This window comes from Rhinopithecus roxellana, chromosome 3, assembly GCF_007565055.1.
Source record: "Rhinopithecus roxellana isolate Shanxi Qingling chromosome 3, ASM756505v1, whole genome shotgun sequence".
In the NCBI taxonomy this organism is placed as follows: domain Eukaryota; kingdom Metazoa; phylum Chordata; class Mammalia; order Primates; family Cercopithecidae; genus Rhinopithecus; species Rhinopithecus roxellana.
This window is the reverse complement of record NC_044551.1, coordinates 4,451,889-4,479,488: the sequence shown is the minus strand read 5'-3', so window position 1 is coordinate 4,479,488 and position 27,600 is coordinate 4,451,889. Positions and strand designations below refer to the sequence as shown.

The window sequence follows — 27,600 nt, the reverse complement described above, 5'->3', positions numbered from 1 at the left end:
TTAGACCTAATACCATTAAAACCCTAGAAGAAAACCTAGGTAATACCATTCAGGACATAGGCATGGGCAAGGCCTTCATGTCTAAAACACCAAAAGCAACGGCAGCAAAAGCCAAAATTGACAAATGGGATCTAATTAAACTAAAGAGCTTTTGCACAGCAAAAGAAACTACCATCAGAGTGAACAGGCAACCTACAGAATGGGAGAAAATTTTTGCAATCTACTCATCTGACAAAGGGCTAATATCCAGAATCTACAAAGAACTCAAACAAATATACAAGAAAAAAACAAACAACCCCATCAAAAAGTGGGCAAAGGATATGAACAGACATTTCTCAAAAGAAGACATTCATACAGCCAACAGACACATGAAAAAATGCTCATCATCACTCGCCATCAGAGAAATGCAAATCAAAACCACAATGAGATACCATCTCACACCAGTTAGAATGGCAATCTTTAAAAAGTCAGGCAACAACAGGTGTTGGAGAGGATGTGGAGAAATAGGAACACTTTCACACTGTTGGTGGGATTGTAAACTAGTTCAACCATTATGGAAAACAGTATGGCAATTCCTCAAGGATCTAGAACTAGAAGTACCATATGACCCAGCCATCCCACTACTGGGTATATACCCAAAGGATTATAAATCATGCTGCCATAAAGACACATGCACACGTATGTTTATTGCGGCACTATTCACAATAGCAAAGACTTGGAATCAACCCAAATGTCCATCTGTGACAGACTGGATTAAGAAAATGTGGCACAAATACACCATGGAATACTATGCAGTCACAAAAAAGGATGAGTTTTTGTCCTTTGTAGGGACATGGATGTAGCTGGAAACCATCATTCTTAGCAAACTATCACAAGAACAGAAAACCAAACACCGCATGTTCTCACTCATAGGTGGGAACTGAACAATGAGATCACTTGGACTTGGGAAGGGGAACATCACACACTGGGGCCTATCATGGGGAGGGGGGAGGGGGGAGGGATTGCATTGGGAGTTATACCTGATATAAATGATGAATTGATGGGTGCTGACGAGTTGATGGGTGCAGCACACCAACATGGCACAAGTATACATATGTAACAAACCTGCACATTGTGCACATGTACCCTAGAACTTAATGTATAATAATTAAAAAAAATTTAAAAAAAAAAAAGTGAGACTAAGTTCTCACCTTCCTTAAGTCAAGACTTCCATAAAACATAAGACATAACATATGTATTATTCCACTTGTATAAGCATAAATTTGACATGAAATCACTTGAAACAAAGTTTGGAAGGATGTGTATGGTGACATTCCCATTGGTTCATTTAAGATGGTCCAAGATTTCTGTTCCTGTTACTTACCTCTTTTCTACTAGAAACATTTATTATTTATTATTTGTATGCTCGTCAAACTTTTTTTAAAAGGGTGGTAAATATTGAAATTACTTACCAATGGAAGCTATCAATATCTGACATTATAACTACAGATGCTCCCCAACTTACAATGGGGTTATATTAGGACATAACCCCATTGTAAGTTGAAATAGCAATAATTCAAAAATGCATTTAATGTACCTATCCCACCAAGCATCATAGCTTAGCCTAGCCTACCTAAACATGCTCCAAACTCACATTAGCCTACAGCTGGGCAAAATCATCTAACACAAAATCTACTTTATAATAAAGTATTGGATATCTCCTGTAATTTTAAATGCTGTACTGAAAGTGAAAAAAAAAAAAAAAAAGAAAAGGAATAGCAGAATCAACTGCAGAGAACAATGAAGGGACCGAGTAAATTCAACAGGAAGGGAACAGTTTCTACTGAATGCATGTAATTTCACAACATCATAAAAATAGTTGAAAAATTCTATGTTGAACCATCATGAGTTGGGGACTGACTGTATTTCAAAATTCTAGGAACAAATGGCTAACATTAGACTTCTGACTATATCATTTCTTTTGCTATTGTTATCCATTGTTTGTGTGATCGGTCATTGCCAAAATCCATCCACTAGGTTGAATGGAAATATTTGTCCACAATGTTATTTTAAAACATAAGAATGAGATGGTCATAAATGAAAGGTTACTTACCCTCCTGAAACAGCCACTAATTCCACAAATTGGCTGCTTGTTGTTCAAGAAAGAGACCCTCACAGATAAAGTAAATAAGGATTTATCCTATCAATGAATTGAAAGATGCATTCATTTAAAAATTACTTGATATCACAATTGGCATTTCAATTTTATAGTTCTTCTTGTTCTCACTTTTCATGGAGATTGTACAACAGGAGGCAGATACCAAATATGTTCCCTAAGAAAATTTAGATTGGCTCTATTAATCTCACTCTGACTTCAAGACTATGTTTAAAAATAAATGTCTGGCTTAACATTTTACAAATGCATCTTTTTAAACATTAATATTTTTTCTGTGCACCACAAGAGAGAAATTTTGTATTGGGAATCTAAGTCAGGAACAATTCAATGAGATTGAAATTACCCAAGACAGCTTCCATCTCTTTATCTCTATCACTTGGGAGATTTCTTGATCACACTTTGAAGCCCATTATTAACTAGGATTGTCTCATTTTCAAGATCTGCCAGTCTCAAATTTTTCAACATTTCCTACTCTTTCCCTCCTGTTGAATTTATCCTGTCCCTTCATCGTTCTCAGTAGTTGATTTTGTCCTTCCTTTTCTTTGTTCTTCCAGTCTTCTTAAACTGGGATAAAAATTCCCAGCCTACCCCCACCCAGTATAGGCCTTTGTCATGGAAAAATATGTCGTATATATTTTAGGTGTCTATTTACTGAGAAATCAATCACCTACTACTTTATTTTAATTGATCCAGACTGGAATTTTAAATATTTTATTGTATTGTATTGTATTGTATTGTATTGTATTGTATTGTATTGTATTGTATTGTATTTTACTTTCAAGATGGATTTTTGCTTTGCTGCCCAGGCTGGAGTGCAGTGGCATGATCTCTGCTCACTGCAACCTCCGCCTCCTGGGTTCAAGCGATTCTCCTGCCTCAGCCTCCCGAGTAGCTGCGATTACAGGCACACACCACCATGCCAGCTAATCTTTGTATTCTTTGTAGAGACAGGGTTTCACCATGTTTGCCAGGCTGGTCTCAAACTCTTTACCTTGTGATCTGCCCGTCTTAGCCTCCCAAAGTGCTAGAATTACCGGCATAAGCTACCACGCCCAGCCCTGGAATTTTAAATATTTTAAAGTTAAAACTTAAGACTTCAGAATTTTCCAACTCTAAGAGGCTACTTGAAGCCTCAGAGATATGCTTTCCTTCTTCTCTGTCATTATGGATATTTCACAAGAAAAGTTTGGAGCATTAACCTAGCTTGTTCAGCCTCCTCTTGCCTTCACAGCCTATGGTCAACCATCTCCAACTGAATTCTCTCTGACCTCTGAGATTTCCTAGTATTCTTAACCTCCCACTAAAAGCCACACTTACACTGGCCCAATTCTTCTGCCTTAATTCTGGGGTGTCACATTTTCTCTATTAGTCCGTTTCCACACTGCTATAAAGAACTACCTAAGACTGGATAATTTATGAAGAAAAGAGGTCTAATTAACTCACAGCTCCCCAGGCTTAACAGGAAGCATGACTTGGGGGTCTCAGGAAACTTATGATTGTGATGGAAGGTGAAGGGGAAGCAAGAACATCATGGCATGGCAGAGCAGGAGAGAAAGGGGATGTGCCACACACTTTTAAATGCTCAGATCTCATGAGAACTCACTCATTATCACAAGAACAGCAAGGGGGAAACCCAACCCCGAGATCCAATCACTTCCCACCAGGCTCCTCCTCTGACACATGGGGATTACAATTTGATGTGAGATTTGGGTGGGAACCCGGAGCCAAACCATATCAGTCACTAAGGAAAGTCCCATGATAATACCTTGTAGAACCAAGCTACTCAACCAGTCCAAATGCTGGTCCTCCCTCACTAGACAGTCCCCTTTTTCATCTCTAACACACATCCTTTCTTTTTTTTTTTTTTTTTTTTTTTTGAGACAAAGTCCTGCTCTGTCACAGGCTGGAGTATAGTGGTATGATTTCTGCTTACTGCAGCCTTTGCCTCCTGGGCTCAAGCAATTCTCCCACCTCAGCCTCCTGAGTACCTAGAACCACAGGTGAGTGCCACCATGCCTGGATAATTTTTATATTTTTAATAAACATAGGATTTCACCATGTTGCCCAGGATGGTCTTGAACTCTTGAGTTCAAACAACCCACCTGCCTCAGCCTCCCAAAATGCAGGGATTACAGGCGTGAGCCACCATGTCCAGTCTACATCCTAACTTTTCCAGTCCTTTCAGATTCTCAAATATACTTCTAACTTTCTCAACAAACAGCTTCATTGCCCACTTAACAAAAATTGAGGCAATTCTAGGTGAATTATCTCTATTTTTCCTTCCTTCACATGAAATGTCATAGGTCATCACACACAGTCTCTTTCTCGCCTTCAGGTTTTTTTTAAGAGTAAGAGTTACTTTTTAAGTAGCTGGAACTATAAACATGTGACAACATGTCTGGCTAACTTTTTTTACTTTTTTGCAAAGATGGGGATCTTACTATGTTGCCCAGGCTGATCTTGAACTCCTGGACTCAAGCAATCCTCCTACTTCAGCCTCCCAAATTACTGGGATTACAGGCATGAGCTACCCACTGTGCCCAGCCTTCCCTCCAATCTTGAAGCAGTGTCTCTATTCCTTCCTGAGACCAATCCCTCCAGCCATGCTCCTGATTCTATCCCTGCCAGCCCTCTCCATCCTCCCCACCATTTCCTGCATCTTCAAGCCTTTGCCTAAATTTACCACCTGGATGACAAAGACAATTGCCTCTTTTGGAGAGAGATCATTTCTTTACCCTGTTTCTTTCAAAGTTCTCCTTCCTTTTACTGCCAAACTGCTTAAGAGAATAGCACACATTTATAAAATCCATGTCTTTCTTCCCATTCTTCCTGAGCCCCATAAATAAGCATCTGTCCTCAACAAGTCAATGAACCATTCTCACTACAGTCACTAAGAAACCCACTCCTCACTATCCCAGGTCTCTGCTCTGAATTTGTCTGCCTCGTTTGCCTAAAGAATGGGCAAGTCCTTCTTAAGCCCTTACATCTCTTCCTTTCCTTCACTCCACCCCCTCCTGTTCTGTCTCCTGACTCTCTGACTGCTCCTTCCCAGTCTCAGTCACCAGCTCCCCTTCATCTGTATACCCCATAGGCAACATTCTCCAACACTCAGTTTTTTCTTCTGCAGCTTCTCTCTCAGTGACTGCATACATCCCATGTCTTCAATAATCATCTCCATGTAGAGGGCTTTCAACTCCAGAGCCTCCAGCCCTTATCTGTTTTATTGTACTTTGCAGATACTGTGTTTTTTACACTTTGCAAGTTTGTGGCAACCCTGTGTTGAGCAAGTCTATCAGCACCATTTTTCCAACAGTGTATGATCATTTCACGTCTCTGTCACATTTTGGTAATTCTTATAATATTTAAAAATTTTTCATTGTTATTGTATTTGTTAGCGTGATATGTGATCAGTGATCTTGGATGCCACTGTTGTTATTGTTTTGGGACACCACAAACCATGCCCATATAGGACGGTGAATTTAATCAATGAATAATGTGTATTCTCTGACAGCTTCTCTGACTGGCTCTCCCCATCAATCTCTCCTCTCCTCGGGTCTCCTTCTCCCTGAGACACAACAATATTGAAATTAGGCTGGTTAATAACCCTACAATTTCCTTTAAGTGTTCAAGTGAAAAAAAGAGTTTCACACATCTCACTTTAAATCAAAAGCTCGAAATGAATAAGCTTAGTGAGCAGGGCAGGTTAAAAGCCAAGAATGGCCAAAAGCTCCTGTGCACGTTAGCCAAGTTGTGAATGTAAGAGAAAAGTTCTGAAAGAAATTAAAAGTGCTACTCGAGTGAATATATGAATGATAAGAAAGCAAAATAGCCTTATTGCTGATATAAAGTTTGAGTGGTCTGAATAGAAAGTCAAACCAGTGACATTTCCTAAAGTCACAGCTGAATCCAGAGCAAGGCCCTAACTCTTCAGTTCTACAAAGGCTGAGAGAGGTAAGAAAGATGCAGAAGACAAGTTTGAAGCTAACAGAGATTGGTTCATGAGGTTTACTGAAATAAGCTGTTTCCATAACAGAAAAGCACAAGGTGAAGCAGTAAATGGTGATGAAGAAGTTGCAGCAGGTGAATTGGATAATCTAGCTAAGATAACAAATGAAGGTAGCTTACGCTAAACCACAGATTTTCAATGAAGGTAGGTACACTGAACAGCAGAACTTCAATCTAGACAAAACAGTCTTATATTGGAAGATGCCACCAAGGACTTGCACTGCTAAAGAGAAGTCCATTCCTAGTTTCAAAGCCTCAAAAGACAGGCTAACTCTCCTGATAAGGGCGAGTATAGGGGGTAGCTTTAAATTGAAGCCAATTCTCATTTATCATTCCAAAAATCGTTGAGCCCTTAAGAATTATGCTATATCAACTCTGCCTGGGCTCCATAAATAGAACAAAGACTAGATGAGAGCACATCTGTTTATATTATGGTTTACTGAATTTTTTAAGCCCTCTGCTGAGATCTACTGCTCAAAAAAAAACAAAAAAAAAAGATTCATTTCAAAATATTACTGCTCATTTACAATGCACCTAGTCACCCAAGAGATCTGATGAAGAAGTACAAGGAGATTAATGTTGTTTTCATGCCTTTAACATAATATTCATTCTGTAGTTCACAGATCAAGGAGTAATTTCAACTTTCAAGTCTTATTATTTAAGAAATATATTTTGTAAGGCTGTAGCTGCCATAAATAATGATTCCTCTGGTGGATCTGAGTAATACCAATTGAAAGTCTTCTGGAAAGAATTCACCATTCTAGATGCCATTAAAAACATTCATGACTCATAGGAGGAGGCCAAAATGCCAATATTAACAGAAGTTTGGAAGAAGTAATTCCAGTTCTCATGGATGGGAGTGGTTCAAGATTTTAGGGGAGGAAGTCACTGCAGATGTGGTGGAAATAGCAAGAGAACTAGAATTAGAAGTGAAGCCTGAAGATGTGATTGAATTGCTGCAATCTCATGATAAAATTTGAACAGTTGAGGAGCTGCTTCTTATGGATGAGCCAAGAAACTAATTTCTTGAGATGGAATCTACTCCTGGTGAAGATGCTGTGAACATTGTAGAAGTAACAACTAAGGATTTAGAATATTACATTAACTTAGTTGATAAAAAGCAGCAGCTGGGTTTGAGAGGACTGATAGCAATTTTGAAAAGTTCTGTGAATAAAATGATATCAAATAGCATTGCATGTTACATAAAAATATTTCATGAAAGGAGGAGTCAGCTGATGTAGCAAATTTCATTGTTGTCTTATTTCATACAATTATCACAGCCATCCCAACATTCAGCAACCACCATCCTGATCATTCAGCAGCCATCAGTGTCAAGGCAAGACTCTCCACCAGCAAAAAAATTACAATTTGCTGCAGGCTCAATGATCATTAGCATTTTTTTAACAACCAGTATTTTTAAATTAAGGTATGTCCTTTTTTTAGATATAATGCTATTGCACACTTAATCGACTACAGTATAGTATAAATGTAACTTATATGCATTGGGAAACCAAAATGTTTGCATGGCTTGCCTTGTTGCGATATTCACTTTATTGCAGTGGTCTGAAACTGAACCCACAATAGCTCCCAAAGTATGCCTGTGCTGAGACACTAGCCCATTTCTATGGCCTATTAGGTATCCTCATGTAGCGAGCCCGGGGACAGTCTCGTACGTGGAACAGAACGGGCATTTTTACCAATAGTTACATGGTTTGCCCCAAACCATGTCCCAATTAGCAATAATAATAATAGTACCTTCCTCAAAGACTTGCTGGTGAGGATTCAGTAATACAGGAGAATCAGTTTATTTATATTGATTCAGCAAACACATACAGCACTTACTATATGTCAGAATGACTTATAATACTTTATAAAAAATAACACTTTACAAATAATAACTAATCTAATCTTCACAATGATCCTGTGAGGGAAACTATGTTAAAATTCCCATTTCACAGATAAGAAAACTGAGACACAGCCAACTTAGGTCATTTTTCCCAGGTCTCACAGCTAATAAGCAGCAAAGCCTGATTCTAACCCAGACAGTCTAGCACCAGAGTTCCTACTTTTGATCACTACCCTAAGCTGCCTCCAATCACACTGCCTTTCTGCTTTTGAAAGCACTATACTATAGTATAGAAATACTATAGAAATCTAATTATTATTATTAAATGAAAAATCCGAAATATAAGCATACCCTTGCACTTTGATTCTCTTTCCTGAGATCCTTGTTGGTTAAGGACACCAACCCTGTAAACTACAACCTCATTATCAGATTTACTCCCTCTCCCACCCTAAAGCCCATTGTTGCCAAATCTTACTGTGTTCAACTCCAAAATGGCTGTCTTATTCTCACTGTCAGTGCTTCCACTCAAGCCTATTTCACTGTCACCTAGACTACAAATGGTCTCTGACTTAGGATGGTTCAACTTAGGATTTTTCACCTTTGTGATGGTGCAAAAGTAATACACATTAGGTAGGAACCATATTTTGGATACTTTTTTCACTTTCAGTACAGTATTCAATAACTTACATGAAATATTTATGTAATTTACTTTATTACATGATTTATATTAGGTGATTTTCCCCAACTGCATGCTAATGTAAGTACTCTGAACACACTCGAGGTGGGCTAGGCTAAGCTATGACATTTGATAGATTAGGCATATTAAATGCAGTTTCAACTTATGATGAGTTTATTGGGACAACACCCTCTCCTAAGTTGAGGAGCATCTGAAGAAAGACAGAAAAACAGAAAAAATGAAAAGAAAGAAGAAAGAAGAAAGAAAAGAAAGAAAGAAAGAAAGAAAGAAGAAAGAAAGAAAGAAGAAAGAAAAGAAAGAGAAAGAAAGAAAAAAGAAAGAAAGAAAGAGGGAGGAGGGAGGATGGAGGAGTGATGGAGAGTATGAGTTGGGAAGAGCGATGACACGAGATCCAGGATCCGTCTACCTTTACTCCCCTCTCTCGTACTCCCTTCTCCCCTCCCTCACTCCCTCTCTCCGCCCTCCCTGCCCACCCCTCCCTCTCCATCCTCCATCCCTCCTCCTCCCTTCGCCTCCCTCCTCCCTCCGCCCTCTTACTTCCTCTCTCCTTCCGCCCTCCTTCCCTCCTTCCGTCCTTCCTTTTGCTTTCCTGCATTAGTCTTTCCTGCACTTCCTTCCCTTTGAGAGCTTCCCTCCTCCTTTTGCACTCCGTCTTACTGCTCGGCCGCAAGGGAGGAGAAGGGAGAAAGACAGAGACCTCCTATATTTTGGGACAGCTGCTGAAATTTGAATAGTCTTGAGATCAGACTTCAGATATTAGATATTACCACACAGGGGTAATGGGGTATGAAGTCTGCAACTTACTTTCAAATTTTTCACGTTTCATTGTAAACACGTTTCAAATGTTTAGAAACGTGCTCTTAGTAATATGTACATGTTAGAGAACCAGAGAATGATAAAGTAAATGTGGCAAAATGTTAACAATTGGTAAATTCAGACAAAGAATATCCTAAAACTTTTTGACAATTCTTGCAACTTTCTGTAAATTAAAATTATTTCAAAAAGTTCTTCTAAGCTAACAAATCTTGCTGCCCTGGCGCACACATAGAGCTGATCGTGGCCTTCCCCTGACGCTCCACTCCTCGGATCCCCTCACCAAAGTGTCAATGGCTTCTCATGCCAACCCAAAAAGTCCAAAGAGCTCATCTGGTACTCAACCCATACTACCATATGCTTTCACCTCTGCCATTCCAGTTTCATGGTGTTCTTCCCAACACTATGCACTCTACTCCCTCTCCACTGTTTGAGGTACCATACCCCCTGACCCCAGCCCAGCCCCCAGCAATTTTCTGCTTCCAAGCCTTTGAAGAGGCTATTTCCTTTACCTAGAGTAAAACAACCTTTTTTTCCTAAAGATAAGCATCTGTCACATCTTTGCCTCAAGGCCTAATTTGAATCCTATTCCTTCCAAATCATCACCTGGATCCACCCAGTTGGAATTTTTTATCTTCCCAAGGCAGGTGTTGAACTCTGTGTTTGGCTTACTGTCTCAGTCCATTTGAGCAGCTATTTAAAAAAAACCTTAGACTGGGCAATTTATAAACAACAGAAATTTATAGCTCATAGTTCTGGGAGCTGTGAAGTTCCAAACCAAGGCGCCAGCAGATTCAATGTCTGATGAGGACTCATACCTTATAGACAGCACCTGCTATGTGTCCTCACATGATGGAAGGGGCAAACAGGCTCCCTGAAGCCTCTTCATAAGGGCACTACTTCATTCATGGGGACAGAGCCCTCAACCTAATCACTTCCCAAAGGTCCCCCTCTTAATACCACCACTTTGGTGATTAGGTTTCAACATATGAATTTGAGAGGGATACAGACATTCAGACTATAGCACTTACCTCCACTCCTTATACTGGAAATTTTATTTATGTGTCCTTCAGCCACCAAATTAGGAGTTTGCAGAGGCTGGTAAAAATGTGGTATTCATCTTTTATTAAATAGGGAATCCTTTCCCCATTTCTTGTTTCTCTCAGGTTTGTCAAAGATCAGATGGCTGTAGATGTGTGGTATTATTTCTGAGGACTCTGTTCTGTTCCATTGGTCTAGATCTCTGTTTTGGTACCAGTACCATGCTGTTTTGGTTCCCTATTTAATAAATGGTGCTGGGAAAATTGGCTAGCCATAAGTAGAAAGCTGAAACCGGATCCTTTCCTTACCCCTTATACGAAGATTAATTCAAGATGGATTAGAGACTTAAATGTTAGACCTAATACCATAAAAACCCTAGAAGAAAATCTAGGTAGTACCATTCAGGACATAGGCATGGGCAAGGACTTCATGTCTAAAACACCAAAAGCAACGGCAGCAAAAGCCAAAATTGACAAATGGGATCTAATTAAACTAAAGAGCTTTTGCACAGCAAAAGAAACTACCATCAGAGTGAACAGGCAACCTACAGAATGGGAGAAAATTTTTGCAACCTACTCATCTGACAAAGGGTTAATATCCAGAATCTACAAAGAACTCAAACAAATATACAAGAAAAAAACAAACAACCCCATCAAAAAGTGGGCAAAGGATATGAACAGACATTTCTCAAAAGAAGACATTCATACAGCCAACAGACACATGAAAAAATGCTCATCATCACTCGCCATCAGAGAAATGCAAATCAAAACCACAATGAGATACCATCTCACACCAGTTAGAATGGCAATCATTAAGAAGTCAGGAAACAACAGGTGTTGGAGAGGATGTGGAGAAATAGGAACACTTTTACACTGTTGGTGGGATTGTAAACTAGTTCAACCATTATGGAAAACAGTATGGCAATTCCTCAAGGATCTAGAACTAGATGTACCATATGACCCAGCCATCCCACTACTGGGTATATACCCAAAGGATTATAAATTATTCTACTACAAAGACACATGCACACGTATGTTTATTGCGGCACTATTCACAATAGCAAAGACTTGGAATCAACCCAAATGTCCATCTGTGACAGACTGGATTAAGAAATTGTGGCACATATACACCATGGAATACTATGCAGCCATAAAAAAGGATGAGTTTGTGTCCTTTGTAGGGACATGGATGCAGCTGGAAACCATCATTCTTAGCAAACTATCACAAGAACAGAAAACCAAACACCGCATGTTCTCACTCATAGGTGGGAACTGAACAATGAGATCACCTGGACTCGGGAAGGGGAACATCACACACTGGGGCCTATCATGGGGAGCGGGGAGGAGGGAGGGATTGCATTGGGGAGTTATACATGATATAAATGATGAATTGATGGGTGCTGACGAGTTGATGGGTGCAGCACACCAACATGGCATAAGTATACATATGTAACAAACCTGCTCATTATGCACATGTACCCTAGAACTTAAAGTATAATAAAAAAAAAAAATGTGGTATTCATCTTTATAACCCTTGTCCCTTTTTAAATAATTTTTAAAATGTGTGCTGCCAGGGCTGATCAGCAGATTCAAGGCGACAGAGGAAGGCACAGTTCTGGCAATGAGCTTCACTAAACATATGAAGTCATTCAGACACACTTTCCACTCTCCACAGCTCCCAGCTCTGCAAGGAAAGGCAGAGAGGAGTGACATCCTCCACAGGCTCGCCTTACCCCCAACAATGTTCCTGTACGAAGTTCCTCCCATTTCCAGAAGCCCCTTCATTCAGTCAGGTCAGTTTGTCCCACCCTGCCTCAGACCTTCCAGCAAGCTCTGTGCAGCTGCTGCTGGCAGAGAAAGGATGTGTGTGAAGCTGCTCTAGCTGCAGGTTAGAGCTTCTCCAGGACTCCAAATGCTTGAATGGCTTATTTTCAACACTTTACCTTTTTTAAGAAAAAGGAAATTTAAGCCTTTTTAAAAAACTTATGTTAAATTGTCTTTTTTTAACTCCTTAGAAAAAGTTCTAGATAGAAAACAAAATAAGGGTGCTCAAAAGGAATAGAAATTCTATTCTGTTTGCTTTCTAGGTCTTCTTTCCCCTAATGTCATGCTCCCTAAGCCTCCTGTCTTTCTTTCTTCTAGTGTCCATCGGTTTTGTTCAGATCAAGGCTCAGTTTCTTCTTCCATCTCTTCCTTCTACTGACAGAGACTAAGGCTCAAGGGCAGTTAAGTCACTTGGCCAAGGTTATGTTGCCCTAAAGCGGCTCTAGGTTTGTTAGTGGGTTTATACATCCTACAACTGGAGTTTAGGATCAAACACTGAGATCTGGGGATTGCACATGTCATTTTAGCCAGAAAAGCCAGGTCCTTAAAGGAGAATAACAAGAAAAATATAAGGCCAAGGTCTGGACATTAGGAAACCTGCATTTAGGGGACACAGGCAGTCACCCTATGATGAAAATGGCTTTCCATTAAACTCCAACAGATTACTTCCTAAAATTCATTCTATAATGAGGAAAACAAAATGTACCATACTTGAGTAAGATCTAAATACAAGAACCATTCTTTTTCCTTTCATTCATTTAGCAAGTATTGATTAATGTCTATCATATACTAGACATGTTTCTAGGTTCTAAGGAGACAGTAGTGTACAAAACAGACTAAGCCCCTGTTTGCAGAGAATTTACCAGAGTAAATTCTTGTAATCATGTAATATCTGAAAATCAGAGACTTCCTAAAACAAGTTATTTATTCTTTATGAACTTTGTTTCTCTCATCTGTTAAATGAAAAACAATTACCACCCACATCACATAGAGTTGCAGTGAAAGCTGAGTGAAATGTCATATATAAAGTGCCTAACATAGAGTGACATTCAGTAGATAATCAATAAGGGGTAATATCTACTTCTGATTACATACTACCAGAGTTATCCTTCACTATCCCTCAGGACTCAACCTAATGAATAATCCTGTCAGCATGTTCTGAATCCAATCATTCAGATATAACCCTAGAGATTTTTGCTATTTCTGCATCAAGTCTGCACTGCACTCAATACTTTTTTCTCACTCCAAGTAATAACTGTAAAATCATGGTTTTTACATGCAAGTTTTATATATTTCTAATCCACATTAAAATCATCAGTAACTATTAAAATTTAAAAGTCCATGCATGTGACATAGCACCTAAAAGTAACTCAGATGTCACCGGAAGTCTGTTGGATCTACTTTGGGAGATACTTCTCCCCAGGCTTGACTTGGCAGAACTGATCACAGTATCTAAATTTGGCTTCTTTAAATGAAACACATTTTGGAGAGCTCCACAGTCTGCCATCCTCTCACAATCTCCACTGTTACTCTCCTAACACAGCCCCTCAGTGTCTCTGACATGAGTGTCATAGCCTCCCAATTTCCACTCTTGCCTCCCTATAGTCTGTGCTCTATGCAGCAGCTGGAAATCAGACCATGTCTCTCCCCTGCCCTAAATCTACCAATGGATTGCCATGGCACTTAGAAGGAATGTAACGAGCTTACTGTTGTCTACAAAGGCCTTGCGTAATCTGGTCCCTGGTTGTCTCCCCCACCTCATTTCATACCCTTCTTTCCATTGGAAGTACAGCTGCTGCAGCACCGAATGTCATTCAGACAGCCTTGCCTCCACTAATGCCCCTGCTTGCAGCGCACTTTGCCCAGATTGTCGTGGCTTACTCCCTCACTTCAGAGGCCTTGTCTCAACACTAATCAAAAAAGCACTTCAGCCATCATTCCCTTTCTGCTCACCTTGCTTTATTTTCTCAATAACCCTTATCACTGACAAGCATTAAATTATATATTCACACTTGTTTAATGTCTGTCAATCCCCATTGGATTATAAACTCTAGGATGGCCTCCATTTTGTCTACTTTTACACTAGTATATTACTAATGCCTGAAATAGTATAGAAGTCACTCAACAAATGTATATTTGTTGGTTGAAGGTATGTGTGACTGGGCAAAGTGGATAACCAGTATTCTTTAAAACATGTCCAGTTTGAAGTTCCTCTATGACATGTAGAATAGGCAGGAAGAAATGCAAACCCGGAGTTAAGGGAGAGGAAATCAAACAGCAAGAGCATATGAAAGCAAGATCAAAACCCCACAGATTCATTCAGCAAATGCTATAGTAATAGCGGCTCCAAAATACAGAAATTGATTAGAGACAGAATAGAGCTCAGGGATAGATATGAATAAAATTGAAAAAGAACCAACCTCACTATTCAAGAATTTGTGGCTTAAACTCAATTTGCTTTAAAAAGGAGGAGTTAGGGGAGAAGTGTGTAAGTAAATAAGCAAAATTTTAATGTTAGCCTGTAATAACAGCTTACTCCCTGACCAAGCTTTAAAAACAGTGCTGAAAAGTAGTCAGGCAAGTTGAGCTTTTTTCTGTTTGTTTGGTTTGGTTTTACACAGTATGTAATAGTTAAATTTCCAGAAGGGAAGCTGTTAAGATGGAGGAAAAAAGGTGAAATGACTTCTGGTAGACTGAATGTATTAATGGCCCAACTCATGGCCTTCCTATGTATGCACACTTTGACTCATAACTTTACAATCGTCCACTCGGACTCTGAGTTTCACCACAAACTGCTTTGGCCAGTGGGGTGTTAGTAAATGTAACACACACAGAGACTTGAAAAGTGCGCGTGTGTTGCCAACTACCATTTTACACAATTGGACTTGCCCATGCTTAGACCCCAGACACCACTATGAAAACATCCCTGAGCCAGCCTGCTGGAGGGATATGAGAGATGTGGGAAGAAGCATTGACTTTACCAAGAAAGGTCATCTTGGTCTGCCAGTTAACTCCTAATGCATAAGTAAGGCTTGCTAAAATAATCAGAATCTGCTTAGATAACCAGAACTCCCCAGCCAACTGGTAGACTCATGAAAATCTTCAGTGATTATCCTTTAAGACACTATGTTTTGGAACTGTTTGTTACACAACAATAGCTAACTGATACAACTTGGATAATTCCTCCAAATAACAAAGGAGATTAAAAGAGGAGGCTGAAGGAGTCCCTTAAATTCAAATTCAAGGTCATAATTTTAAAATATTTTATCTAAAAGTCTAAAGCATTTAAAAAACAAATTCAGCAAAAGAATTCTGAATTTTCTGGTTAAATCTTTTTAAGTCATTTGAAAACACGATTATGAGAAAATACATTTAATGTAATTGCAATCCAAAGTTGAACCATCAGCATCCCCTTAAATTATAAAAATGGGGTGATTTTTTTACAAGTATAAATAACTTACACTGAGTAAGCTGTTTGGTTTTCTTTATGGCCTCCAAGAAAAACGAAATGGAGCCACGTACGTTCACTTCCTCCTTCAGTAATTCTACTCTAGCCTCATCACAGAGGACTTCTCATTTCCATAGCACTAGAGTTTATTTTCATTAAAAGGAACTATTCCTTCCTTCATCTTTAAAAAAATTAACTACTTCTTGCATATATACCAGATTCACTTAAAGAACTATAGCTAAAAGAAACCAGCACCTATTTGCTTCTATTCATGCTTTTGTATTGGCATAAGCACTACCTATTTTCCCCTCCAAGGTTATCTTTTCTTTTTTCTTTGCATATTTCCCAGGAGCTCTGCACTAAAGCATAAACTTTCACATTAGAGAAGTGAATAATAAAGCAGACACCAGAGGAATACATATGCTGTTTGAAGAGGCTTTCTCACCCTGCCTCCTTCACGCTTGCAGACTCACACCCAGTGCAGCTGACAATTTTAGTTCATGCAGAATCCATTGTATATTCTGTTCCATAAACATACACATCTTTGTATGAGGAGAAAGTGAACCAAATTGAGAACATTAAAGACACAAGTAATAATATGCACTGTAGAGCCTTCTAGTACGCTGAGTCTCATTTGGTCTTCCTTGTGTGGCAAGCACAGCCTGGATTCCTACCTGTGTTTTACAGGCAAGGAAACTGAGGCTGGCAGTGGCAATGTAACTTGATGTTTCTCCTTCATAAAGTGACTGAGTCAGGATTCAAACCCAAGTTCAAGATCCTTTTCTGTACACTATGCTCCTGAATCTTACAGTGTTGGGGAGGGGGAAGTTTTCATGTAAGAGAAAAGGACAGCAGACATATTTACATTTACTTTGAATAATTGCACGAAAAAAGGAGCTACCAACTGGTAATATCTCTAGAACAACATCCTACTGCACACAACAGAAAGCTACATAATTTTGCATCGTGTTTTATACTGATCACAGTAGAGCAACAAATACTACAATGAAGATTCCCAAACAACTTGGCTTGATAATCACAGCTTCACCACCTCTTAATATTCACAATGTGCTACTGTGGGCTGTTTGTTCTTTATCCAACATAGCCTACTGCAATAAATTCTTGTTTATCCAAAATACATTTAAGGGATGTGGTGCTGCAAACAACTGAATAGGCAGGTTAGTGGGGACTACTAAAAATATAGTAACATCTCATTTATTTCTGTCTCTGTCCAATTTTAAAGCTCTAGAACAGGGTCTGGTAAACTTTTGTAGAAGGTCAGATACTAAATACTTTAGGCTATACAGACCATACGGTCTCTGCGGGAACCACTCAGTTCTGCCCTTACAGTGTGTGAAAGCAGCAGTAGATGATATGCAAACAAATGAGCATGGCTGTGTTCCAATAAAACTTTATTTACAAAAAACAGATTTGGTCTACAGGAAGCAGTAGTTTGCCAACCCTTGCTCTAAAACATAACCCTCACCCAGAAGGAAAAAATGCAGTCATGTCTTATTTACTCTCAGGGGAGAACTGACACCCTGAGTGACACCTATTCTCTCATTTTATACATAGTTTTTAGAAAGTAGGCTATTTTCTTGCTTACAGCCTATAGCAAAATAGGAGCAGGAATTTTAAAGTAAGGTGCTAGTATAGTCCAGTAGATTGAAGTCCAAACCCTTAGAACATCGCCAGAGGGTTGATGCAGAAAGCAGTCTGGGCCAGTTAGTGTACGGGCAAACACTCTCCCTAAATTCCTTCATGTCCTCTTAATCATCTCAGCATTACCTCAGTCAGTATCACCAAAGGAAGATTCCATTTAATCTCTCTAAAGCAGAAGAAACAGAGACACAGGGATCCATTTAGATGAAAACTGGCTACATCTAGAAGTTTTGAAACTGACTGAATAAACTTCAGCTATCTAGAACATGTATTTTGCGAAATAATCAGTTCCCCAAATAATAATAAGATGACAAACATTTATAAAGCACTATGAGACACGCATCATTCCAAGCAATCTTGGAATTAATATACATAAAATGCAAAGTGTTTTATGTATATCAATTGACTTAATCTCTACAATAGCCTAACCAGATAGGTACTATTGTTATCCCATTTTCCAGATAATTAAATGGAGGTACATGGAGATTAATTAATTTGTCCAGAGTAACTCAAGTACTAAGTGGCAGAGCTGGGATATGAACCCAGGCAGTCTGGCTCCAGAGACCACAGAGTTATGGGTTGATGCAAAAGTAATTGCAGTTCTTGCCATTTTAATGACAAAAACTGCAATTCCTTTTGCACCAACCTTTAGCACCAATAATTACTACACTATACTGAGGCATTACTTTATACCCATATATGGACTGCCTTAGTTCAAAGACTAAAAATATAATAAATATGCTTAAAATCTCTATTAAATAGAACATAATCTTCAGAATCTGAAAACTGAGACATGTCAGTGTTTTCGATGCCTCAGAGTGAAGTATGCAAGTGCCTATTATTATTGTTCAGTTTCAACAAAATAAAAAGATTGCTCAGATATTAGATTGAGGATATTTTACTCTTTTGGTGTTGCATTTAAAATTGTTTTTGGAATGAGCCAGGGAAATAAACAACAAGTAAATGGAGTTATGGGAAAATTCTTTTTAGGCATTCCTAGTCTAATCAGATAAATATGAGAATGTGATATGAGTTAGTGCTTCTATTTTTTAGGTCAGGATATGAAGATTAAAACAGTTTCTATTTGTTGTCTTTATTTCTTAAATAGGTTGATTGTAAATTTGCTTTATAGGAGGAAAATAATTTAGTTGTTAAAATAGCTGAGGTTATGATTGGCTTAACACCCAACAAAAATATTTGAACCTAATATATCCAAGGTAAAGGACTAAAATTGGTTTGACAGGCTCTTGATTTTTATTGAAACCTGATGTTTTATTAAAAGAAAATGAACAGATTTGGAGAGATTTTTTAAATAGAATAATCTGAAAAAAACATTGTTTACTGAGTAGGTAACTGTTTTTTTTTATTTGTGATATAAATACTTTTGTTGATCCCTAGAAGTTCACAGTGGAGAAAAACCTTCTAGCTTCTAAAAAATAGAGAAGCTACAAACCAAGCTTACGCTAGTTGCACCATTTGCTCAACTCAATGCAAGAAAAATTTCTCCAAAACCTACCTGTACACTTACTTTACAGCAGTTTTCCCCAATAAGAAGTTAGCATTTACTGCAAAGTTTATAAAATACTCAAGGAACTATGGGGAATGAATGAATTTTGATTAGCCATTTCATCTTCCTTGACAATTTTTCATTTTCTCCCCACCTTTTCATAAAACTATGAAGCAAGGGATGCAAATACCTGACATAGAAGAGGATAGGTGAGGCAAAGAGAGAAAAACAGCCCAGGACTACTTTTTCATTATCAAACATAAGTATTAAATCATAGCAATCTCTATAATCACAACATTCAGTGATATTTTAATAGCCTTGGAAATTTTTTAACATATGGATCAAGAATTTAAAAGTAAAATCATTATCCTAATTTCTTCCATATGGTAAATATTATAATTTTTTTTTTATTGGTTACAAGGCATAGATTCTACATAGACATACTGAAGAACAGGAAGGAAAGAAAAGAGAAAAGAAAAAAAGGTATGGCAGAAACAGCTTAGTTGATCATTGTTGTGGACTGAATGTTTATGTCACCCCAAAATTCATATGCTGAGATCTAATTTCCAATGTGTTGGTGCTTGGAGATGGTGTCTTTGGAAGATAATTAGGTCATGAGAGTGGAGCCATCAGGAATGGGGTTCGTGCCTTCACAAGATGAGGCCAGAGAGCTAGATCACTCTCTTTCTACCATGTGAAGATACTAGAAGTCAGTCACCTGCAACCCAAAAGACAGCCCTCACCAGAACCTGACCAGGCTGGCACACTAATCTCAGAATTCCAGCCTCCAGAGCTGTAAAAAAAAATAAATAAATTTCTGTTGTTTACAAGCCACCCAGTCGATGATACTTTGTTACAGCAGCCTGAACTAAGACAATCACCAAACCAACTTTTTATTCTTCCCAGACACAAATAGGACTATAGCCCCAGCTTCCCTTTCACTACATGGGGCTGTGTGACCAAGCTCTGGCCAATAGAAGGTGAGCAGACTTCTATGAGTTTTCTCCTTTGCCAAAGCACAGGCACCAGGAAGCTGGTTGTGACAACAAGGTGATAAGAGTGGAGTCACAAGAATACTGCTTGAATGAATGAGAAGAATCTGCCCATCAAGAATACTCACTTTAGGCTTTGACTGAGTGAGAAATAAACTTCTCAGGTAAGTCAACAAGATTTCAGATTTTATATGTTATAGCAGCTAACATTACCAAAACTAACATGTAGAAGCTAATAAGGATATCTAAAGCTCTGGAAATGTATTTCCCGGAATGGTGCAACTTTATTCCTTTCTTGTTGATTTTGGATTTTATAGCATAATTGTATATCTTAGATGTTATTACCTTATCTTCTATTAAATATCATGCTTGTAGATAATTGTCCTAGCTGCAAAATATATAGATGCTTATAAATTTTGTTTTAGCCATTTTAAGTAGCAATATATATTGTCAGTACATCCTAAACTGAACGGGCAGAGATCTGGATTCTAGTTCCAGGTACTCTAAGTTCCTGTCTCAGTTCTACTGTATATGAAACTTAAACCTGTTAACATCTTGGTTCCACCATTTATTTGTCAAATATGGGGACTGAACTAAATAAGGTTGGAGACTTTAAAAAGTAAAATTTTATAAGAAAATTTTTATGTTTCTTTTTTGGGGGTAGGTGGGGGACAGGGTCTCACTCTGCTGCCTGCCCAGGCTGGAATGCAGTGATACAATCACAGCTCACTGCAGCATGGACCTGACAGGCTTAAGTGATCCTCCCACCTCAGTATCCCAAGTAGCTGGGACAACAGACGTGAGCCACCACGCCCAGCCAAGAAAATTAATATATTTCTACCCAGCACTTTTTGTATATAGTACAGATTGGTCATTCCTTCATTATTAACATAGTAAATATTTTAAGGAGAAAAGTAGCAACCTCATAAATAACCCTTCTTCTTTGAGAAGTATCCTACAAGTTCTGCAAACGTGAAATAAATATCTACTAGGTTATAAGTTCCTCAAAGAAACTATGTCTTGTTCATCTTTGTGTTTCTAGCACCTAACTGCTGATTTTTGCTGAATAAATAAAGTCTTATTGAGAAGTTTTAAAAAATAACATTATTTCACTATAGTTTTAAATTACTGAAGAAGTGTTCTTACCCAATCACCAAAGGCACAAAAAAGTCAGGTCAACAGTCCTAGATCCAGTTTTCAAATACTACTACAAATGAAATTGTTTCCTTCCTAGGAAGTTCCCTCATGAATTTCTGGGTGAGCTGTGTGAGATAAAAGTGGGAGAGAATCCATTCCATTTTAATATGTTTTACTTATTGTGATTCCTCTATGATTTCATCTATTTTTTTAAAAAGGGTTCAACAGGTGAAATGGGTAACTGCTTTAACCTAACCAATATTGCTGTTAGGAAATCATCAAACTATAACAGCAGTGAGCTCAAACCACTGAAATGTAGGATGCAGCTATGGACATTATTCCAAAAAGCATAATGATTTTCTGAAGCAGAACCACCTAAAAATTTGGGATTCAAAGCTGCTAATTGATCTTTCAAATCATTCAGAAAGTCATTTTGATCATTCATTGTATCCCTGAGATGAAAAGACCTACTAGGAACAAGCATTGCCTTAAAACCTACAAGATTATTTCCTTAGCAAAATTTAATAATGAGACTCAAGACAGGGATTAAAAAAAATCCAAGAACATCTGTCAGTCTAAATTTCCTAACCCACTTTTTCCGGTGAGGAAAATATGTCCTCCAAAACTTCGTCACTGGCAGCTCTAAATGTAGGCTGTGAAGGAATGCTTATCTAACTATTGGCTTAGTGCTATATCTAAGTGGAAAGAAAATTATGGTACAAGCTTAACCAACAAGAACATTCATCCTGTTTGAGGGAAGCAGACATAGCTTAGAAAGTTAGTCAATCTAATCAATAAGAAATATATCTGATACTTTCCATTTTAAAAATTAAAAATTTGAAAAAGTATTTTTATTAATATACTGATAATTGTTGTAATATGTAACATTTATATGGCTATGACACATGGAAGTTTACTAAATATGTTTTCACATACAATGCCACCTTCATTTATCACAGTAAACCTATTGGTATTTTTAATACTCAAGTAATAGATGGATCAGCATTGAAGCTCCAATAGGATCCTCAATGGGAGCTTAAACAAATGTAAGCTCCAAAAGCCTTCATAACATTAGGATCAAACAGTGAAGATTTTCTTTGCTTCAAAAGTTTTGTCCATTACTGGGAATATGCTTTTAGAAGTAAAGGGTCCTAACCCTAGCGTGATAAGCTACAATCATAATAATAGAGTACATGTATAGCACATTACAAATTACATATTACAATGTTCTTTTAACAAGCACTTTCTCATTGTGATGTGGGTATTCACCAATCCAGTAAAATATCAGAACATATATCATTATTTTCATTTTACAGACATAGACACTGAGGCTTAGAAAACGTTTCATGGCCTGAGTGTGGTCCCATTGACTCCAAGATTAATTCACCAAAATGTTCTGCTTCTTGAAATCAGAAATTAGAGGAGCACAGTTATAGTTAAGTTGGAATCATTGATTGTCTTGAAATTAAATGAAAGCTCCTCCTCCACCAGTGTCTAGCTCCACAAAAGGAGGGACTTAAACAAATGTAAGGCATTTAACTCCTTGATGGTGTGCTTTTTCTGTGGGAAGGAGGACATTTGTTTCATTCATTTTGTTCTGTTTTTTTTTTTTAATATGCTCAAGGTAGACAGCAACTCTTTTGAAAACACAAAGTAAAAATGATTAAATTCTTGGGCAAGCTGAAGAAATCAAATTAGTCCTATATATAACACAGGAAAAACGTTGGAGGGAAGAGTAAGTTTTTCCAAAAACAAAATTAACTCAAAAAAAAAAAAAAAAAAAAAAAACCCCATTGGAAAATGTAATTCAATCAAGAAATAATATTTTTTTCAATTTGGATTTATGTCTTTGCTTCAGTAGGTAGTGTTAATAGTCTCCAAATGCCAGTGTGTATTCATGAACACTTAGCAAGTTCATGATGTGATACATTCCTTTTTGGAAACATCTTTTGTCAAATCCATCTGTCTATGGCAGATATGCATAGTTTTACAGAGCCTTATCTGCAAAAGAACTTCCACAGTTAGACAAAAATGGCTTTAGAAAATTGAGAGGAGTGGATAGAAGAAAGATCAACTATTGCTGTTTGGGAGATTTTTTTTGCTTTCCCCACCATGCCTTGCCCCCAGCCCACTGTCCACTGGGCACCTGGCACCTCTAGACTCTTTTTCTTAGAGCTCTATTCTTTCACAAGTAACAGATATGACTCTGGCATCTCAGGAAGAACTGAAGAGATGGAGGTCCCAGAGGAAAGAACGGATGCAAGACATAAATACTCCTAGTATACACCCACCAGAATTTCCCTGAGCCATGGTTTTAAACATCCTCTGAATTATATAGGTAGCTGATTAATGTTTGATAATTAAGCATTTTTATGTGATTCATCTCAATAAGCACCCAAGCAAGGTAACATAAATAATGAAGGTATGAAAAGGTAGAAGGAGATATGAATACTACACCAAGTGGGCCACATGGACCCAAGGAAAAACAGGAGCTGAGTTGAAGTCAGGAGCTGATTCAGATAGAGCAGCTTCAACTCTACTACTTCTTACTCTTAGATGGGCTCCAAACCACCTTGAGGGATGGGATTATATTTCTTTTATAGATGCACTCCTTTCTCCCACTAATACAGTTAGGAATGTATAGCTAAGAATGAGCCAACCATTACTATTCATGTCTATGGCTACAGAAACTCAATAAATCAGCTCGCTATTCTGGGTCAATAAATGAACTCATTATACTGTTTTTTCACGAAGTAAATGTGTTTCTAAAGGAATGTATTAAAATTATATTTTAAAAAATCTATCTGTTTTGCATATATTTGGTTGATACAGAAAAGGAATCTATGTTGGCTACTTTTCTTTCTTTCTATAAACTTCATTCATTGGTGTGATCTGAAAGGGGGTAATATTTTAGAAAGCAAAAATATTTTTAACAACAAAACTTTGCATTTCCAGTGTGATCGAAACACAAAATTATGCAAAACACAACTAATATATCTCTCCTACTGGTTAAATCATGCCAGTTGTTTAACCAAGTGCAATCAAAAATAAACTACTAATGTTATTTTTATAGGAATTGGCTAGTAATTACCAACTATAACTATTAAAAGCTTATATTTGCCACAGGAGCCTGTGATTTTAAAAACTGTTCAAATGATTTATGCTTGAGAGTTATACATAACATAAATATATACATTTGTATCTACAGGTTTAAAGAGGAAAAATAAGACAAAAAGCAACTTGAAAAGCAACCCAATTTTTTTAATGACCTAGCTTTGTGCTGTATTGAGAAAAAGTATAAAAATTATCTGGGAGGAAGAAAAATATTTCTAAGCTCTAATTTCATAGGCAAAAGCCCTATTATTTTTTGTGATAGGCTAGGAGAAATCAATAATGACTTAAAAGCAAAAAGTAAACTGCTCACCTTTACCAGTCTATACTCAGTATTAATTCTATCCTGCGGTGTATGCTATAGAAGGTAATGAAATGCTGATGTTTTCTAGTTTTTGACTTCAGTCTGCTCCAGTTTTATCCTAAACCTTGTCAGCAACAGAAGTTACCCCCAGCAACCATACAAACCTAACAACGGCTTCCCTGGGTTAATTTGATCTGCTCCAATCACAAATTCCAATCCACATACTTTCTTCTGTTATGGTTGTGTCTGTATGTGTTTAATGTACTTTTATAAGGCTTTTTACAACAAGCTCATGGTGTTTCATTCAGCCCTCTACCACATAAACAGAACCACTGAAGAGCATGTTTGTTCATATAAAATGTTTCCGTTATTCATAGTGTGTGTCTTCAGCTGGCTGCAGATTACAGTGAACGAAAGCATTGCTGCCATCATTCTACATTTCTCCTTTGCCTGTGCTCTATCTGCTGTGCACCCGTGTCTCCAAAGCATTTATTATAATATTTGATGCTCGCTCTCAGTTTTGGACTGAGATGGTGGGGGTGGGAAACCTTAAAACTTGCCTGACTCAAGTGCTCTCTAAGCCACTGCTTTGATCCCAGCATCCTGCTTTAACCTACTCCTGTTGGACCTCTGCCACTTTACTGACCCCATAAAACAAACAGAGCTAGCAAATGCATCAAACAGCCTCCTTCAAAATGCAGCTTGACTAATTCATGGCACAAAGCTGGAATAACCCTGCCAGGTCTTAGAAGCTTTAAGATTCATCGTTTTGAACTTGATACACATAGTACAGCGCCTTAAAAACGAATCATCTGCTAGTTCACTATTTTCTACTTACAATCACTCCCTCCCAGGGCATGTAATTAATTTACTGAGCTTAAAAAAAAAAAAAAAAAAAAAAAATCAGGATTACTCACACAGTCTTGAAGATGCAATGTCAGCTATTTAGGACAGAAACATCCAAGGCCGTGTCAGAACTCAATTACGACTACATATGCATTAAGGCAGGAACTGGCAGGCCTCTGGGTACGCCAACTATAGGACTCGTGCTTCTCGTACGCTGGGCTATAATCTATGAAACTGAGCTCCAGAGCCAGCCAATCACTTAGCTCCTCATAACAAGTCTAACTGGCTCTGGAAAGCTGAAAGGGCTGCACTGGAACAATACAGAAGAGATATTCTACACATTAATCTACTTATCTGGAATCACTTTGACTCTAAAGGCCAGAGAAAAATCACAGCTTCCTTGTTGGAGGGGAAAAGGACAGGTGATCTGGTAAAAACGCAGCTACACCTGGAGCAAGGTCTCTTCCCGGCTTTGCAATCCCAACTGTGCCGCGCTTCAGGACCCGAGTCGTCCCAGAAACCAAAGGGCAGGCACGGCAGCAAACGCCTGAGGTAATTTTCATCTTTCTTTTTATTTTTAGTAGAATAATGCTGACTGAAAGTGATAAGCATAAAGTCGCTGAGGCAACTAGATATGCTTCGATTTTATTTTATCTTTTCCTATTCTAATCGTGTGCAGGATCGTGTGCAGGATCAAGTCTGAGGAGGGGGAGAATTAATGTACCTGAAATAAACTTGAAACTAAAACGATCATTTGTGGAGGAAAATAGAGGATTTTCCAGAACAGTTTCAGAGCTACCTTCTCAGATGAGCAGGCTTTTCACCCACCCACAGAAAGAAGAGTCGACGGGGCTGAGACGTGAGAGGGATGGGTTTCAGGAGCACAATGAAAAGTTTTTCTATCTTAAAGAAAATAATCTATGTTCAGAGAGAAAATTGAGAAGATAAGTTACTGCCCCGTTCCTTTGACCTTTGACACTTAGACCACATAAGACTGTTCCATGGTAGAAGGGTTGGAACAGAGAATCTTAAGAATTCTAAGAGAGAATCAATACTGCTCCCCTGCCCCAGGTTTTTCTTGTTTTCTTTACAATAGTATCCTTATTTCCCATTACATTTTAGTGTTAGTTACACCAATTACTTGTTACACTATACTTCTACATTTGCAGTTATTAATGGATCTGTAGAAAACATTTTAAAGTCAAAATTATTATAGAGGCAACTAAAATAAGAAAGCAAAAAATATATGAAACTGACATACACAATAACCCCAACACCACACCCCTTAGATACTTAATGTACTTAACACAATAACAAATCCTTCCAAATCCTCAGCAAATTGTCTGTTTCTTTAACACATTTTAGCAAGTGTAACATTAGCAACAAGAAAAACTTTGGCAATAAACTTGTACATAACTAAATCAGTCCTTATGCTTTCATAGTGACAATAGAATGTACATATTTTATTTGTTTTGTTGGACTTATAAGCTCCTAAGGCAAGAAGCTGAGAAGAAAATTGTGCTTTGTTTAGTGGTGAAATATAAACAGTAACAGAAGAGACATTTATGCACTTTTTGTTGGCTGTAGATAATTGACTGAATTCAACTTGAGATTTGACACCAGAAAGAAAAACATGGCAATAGACAGAAAACAGAAAAAGTAATCCATTGGCAATTTCCCCCCAGGGATTGTTCTTTGAATTGTCCAATCTGTGACTAGCCAGGGAAGAATATTTCTGCTCTGTTTAAATAGTTTTTATTTAATTAAACCTTTGTTTATTTGACAGTGCTGCTGCCTTTGGTGCCTATGTGAGAATGGAAACTTCTAAGGAAGCCAGGTTGTTAGAATTGTTACCCCCTTTACTTGGAGATAACATAGATTATCCAGGCTGAGATGGAAAACAAGCCCTTTATTGAATTTTCAACACAGACTCCCTGCTTCTCATCTCCTTAATAAAATTTCATTAAAATCCCCTGGAATTCCCATGTTCAAATCTCCATTTGTTGACAGACAAGGCCAAGAATACTCTAAACTGAGGCATGCAAGTCATTTCATTTGTATTCTTGTCCAAAAATTCCCATAGGAAGACTTCACCTCCTACAATTCTGAAGAAAACTCTTACTGTCCAAGACAATCGCCAGCAACCATCCACAGTCATCTGAGTGGAAGCTTTCACAGCTTTCGTACATTCTCTGTGTCAACATACAACTGAG

At 38.0% G+C, this 27,600-nt stretch overlaps 1 protein-coding gene across 1 annotated transcript; it reads left to right on the top strand.

Moving 5' to 3' along the window:
* The first annotated feature begins 25,470 nt into the window (after positions 1-25,470).
* On the top strand, positions 25,471-27,372 carry LOC115896476. The gene is made up of 3 exons (XM_030927356.1): positions 25,471-25,567; positions 25,684-25,939; positions 27,174-27,372. The coding sequence occupies exons 1-3, from the start codon at positions 25,471-25,473 to the stop codon at positions 27,277-27,279; spliced, it is 459 nt and encodes a 152-aa protein (XP_030783216.1). The 3' UTR covers positions 27,280-27,372.
* The last annotated feature ends 228 nt before the right edge of the window (positions 27,373-27,600 follow it).

Excerpts from the sequence above, each read along its gene's own strand:
- LOC115896476 (XM_030927356.1), top strand. The coding sequence starts at position 25,471 with ATGCAATGTCAGCTATTTAGGACAGAAACATCCAAGGCCGTGTCAGAA. Across the intron at positions 25,568-25,683 it reads AGGAACTGGCAGGCCTCTGG|CTGAAAGGGCTGCACTGGAA; the intron begins GTACGCCAACTA and ends GGCTCTGGAAAG. Across the intron at positions 25,940-27,173 it reads CACGGCAGCAAACGCCTGAG|TGCTGCTGCCTTTGGTGCCT; the intron begins GTAATTTTCATC and ends TTTATTTGACAG.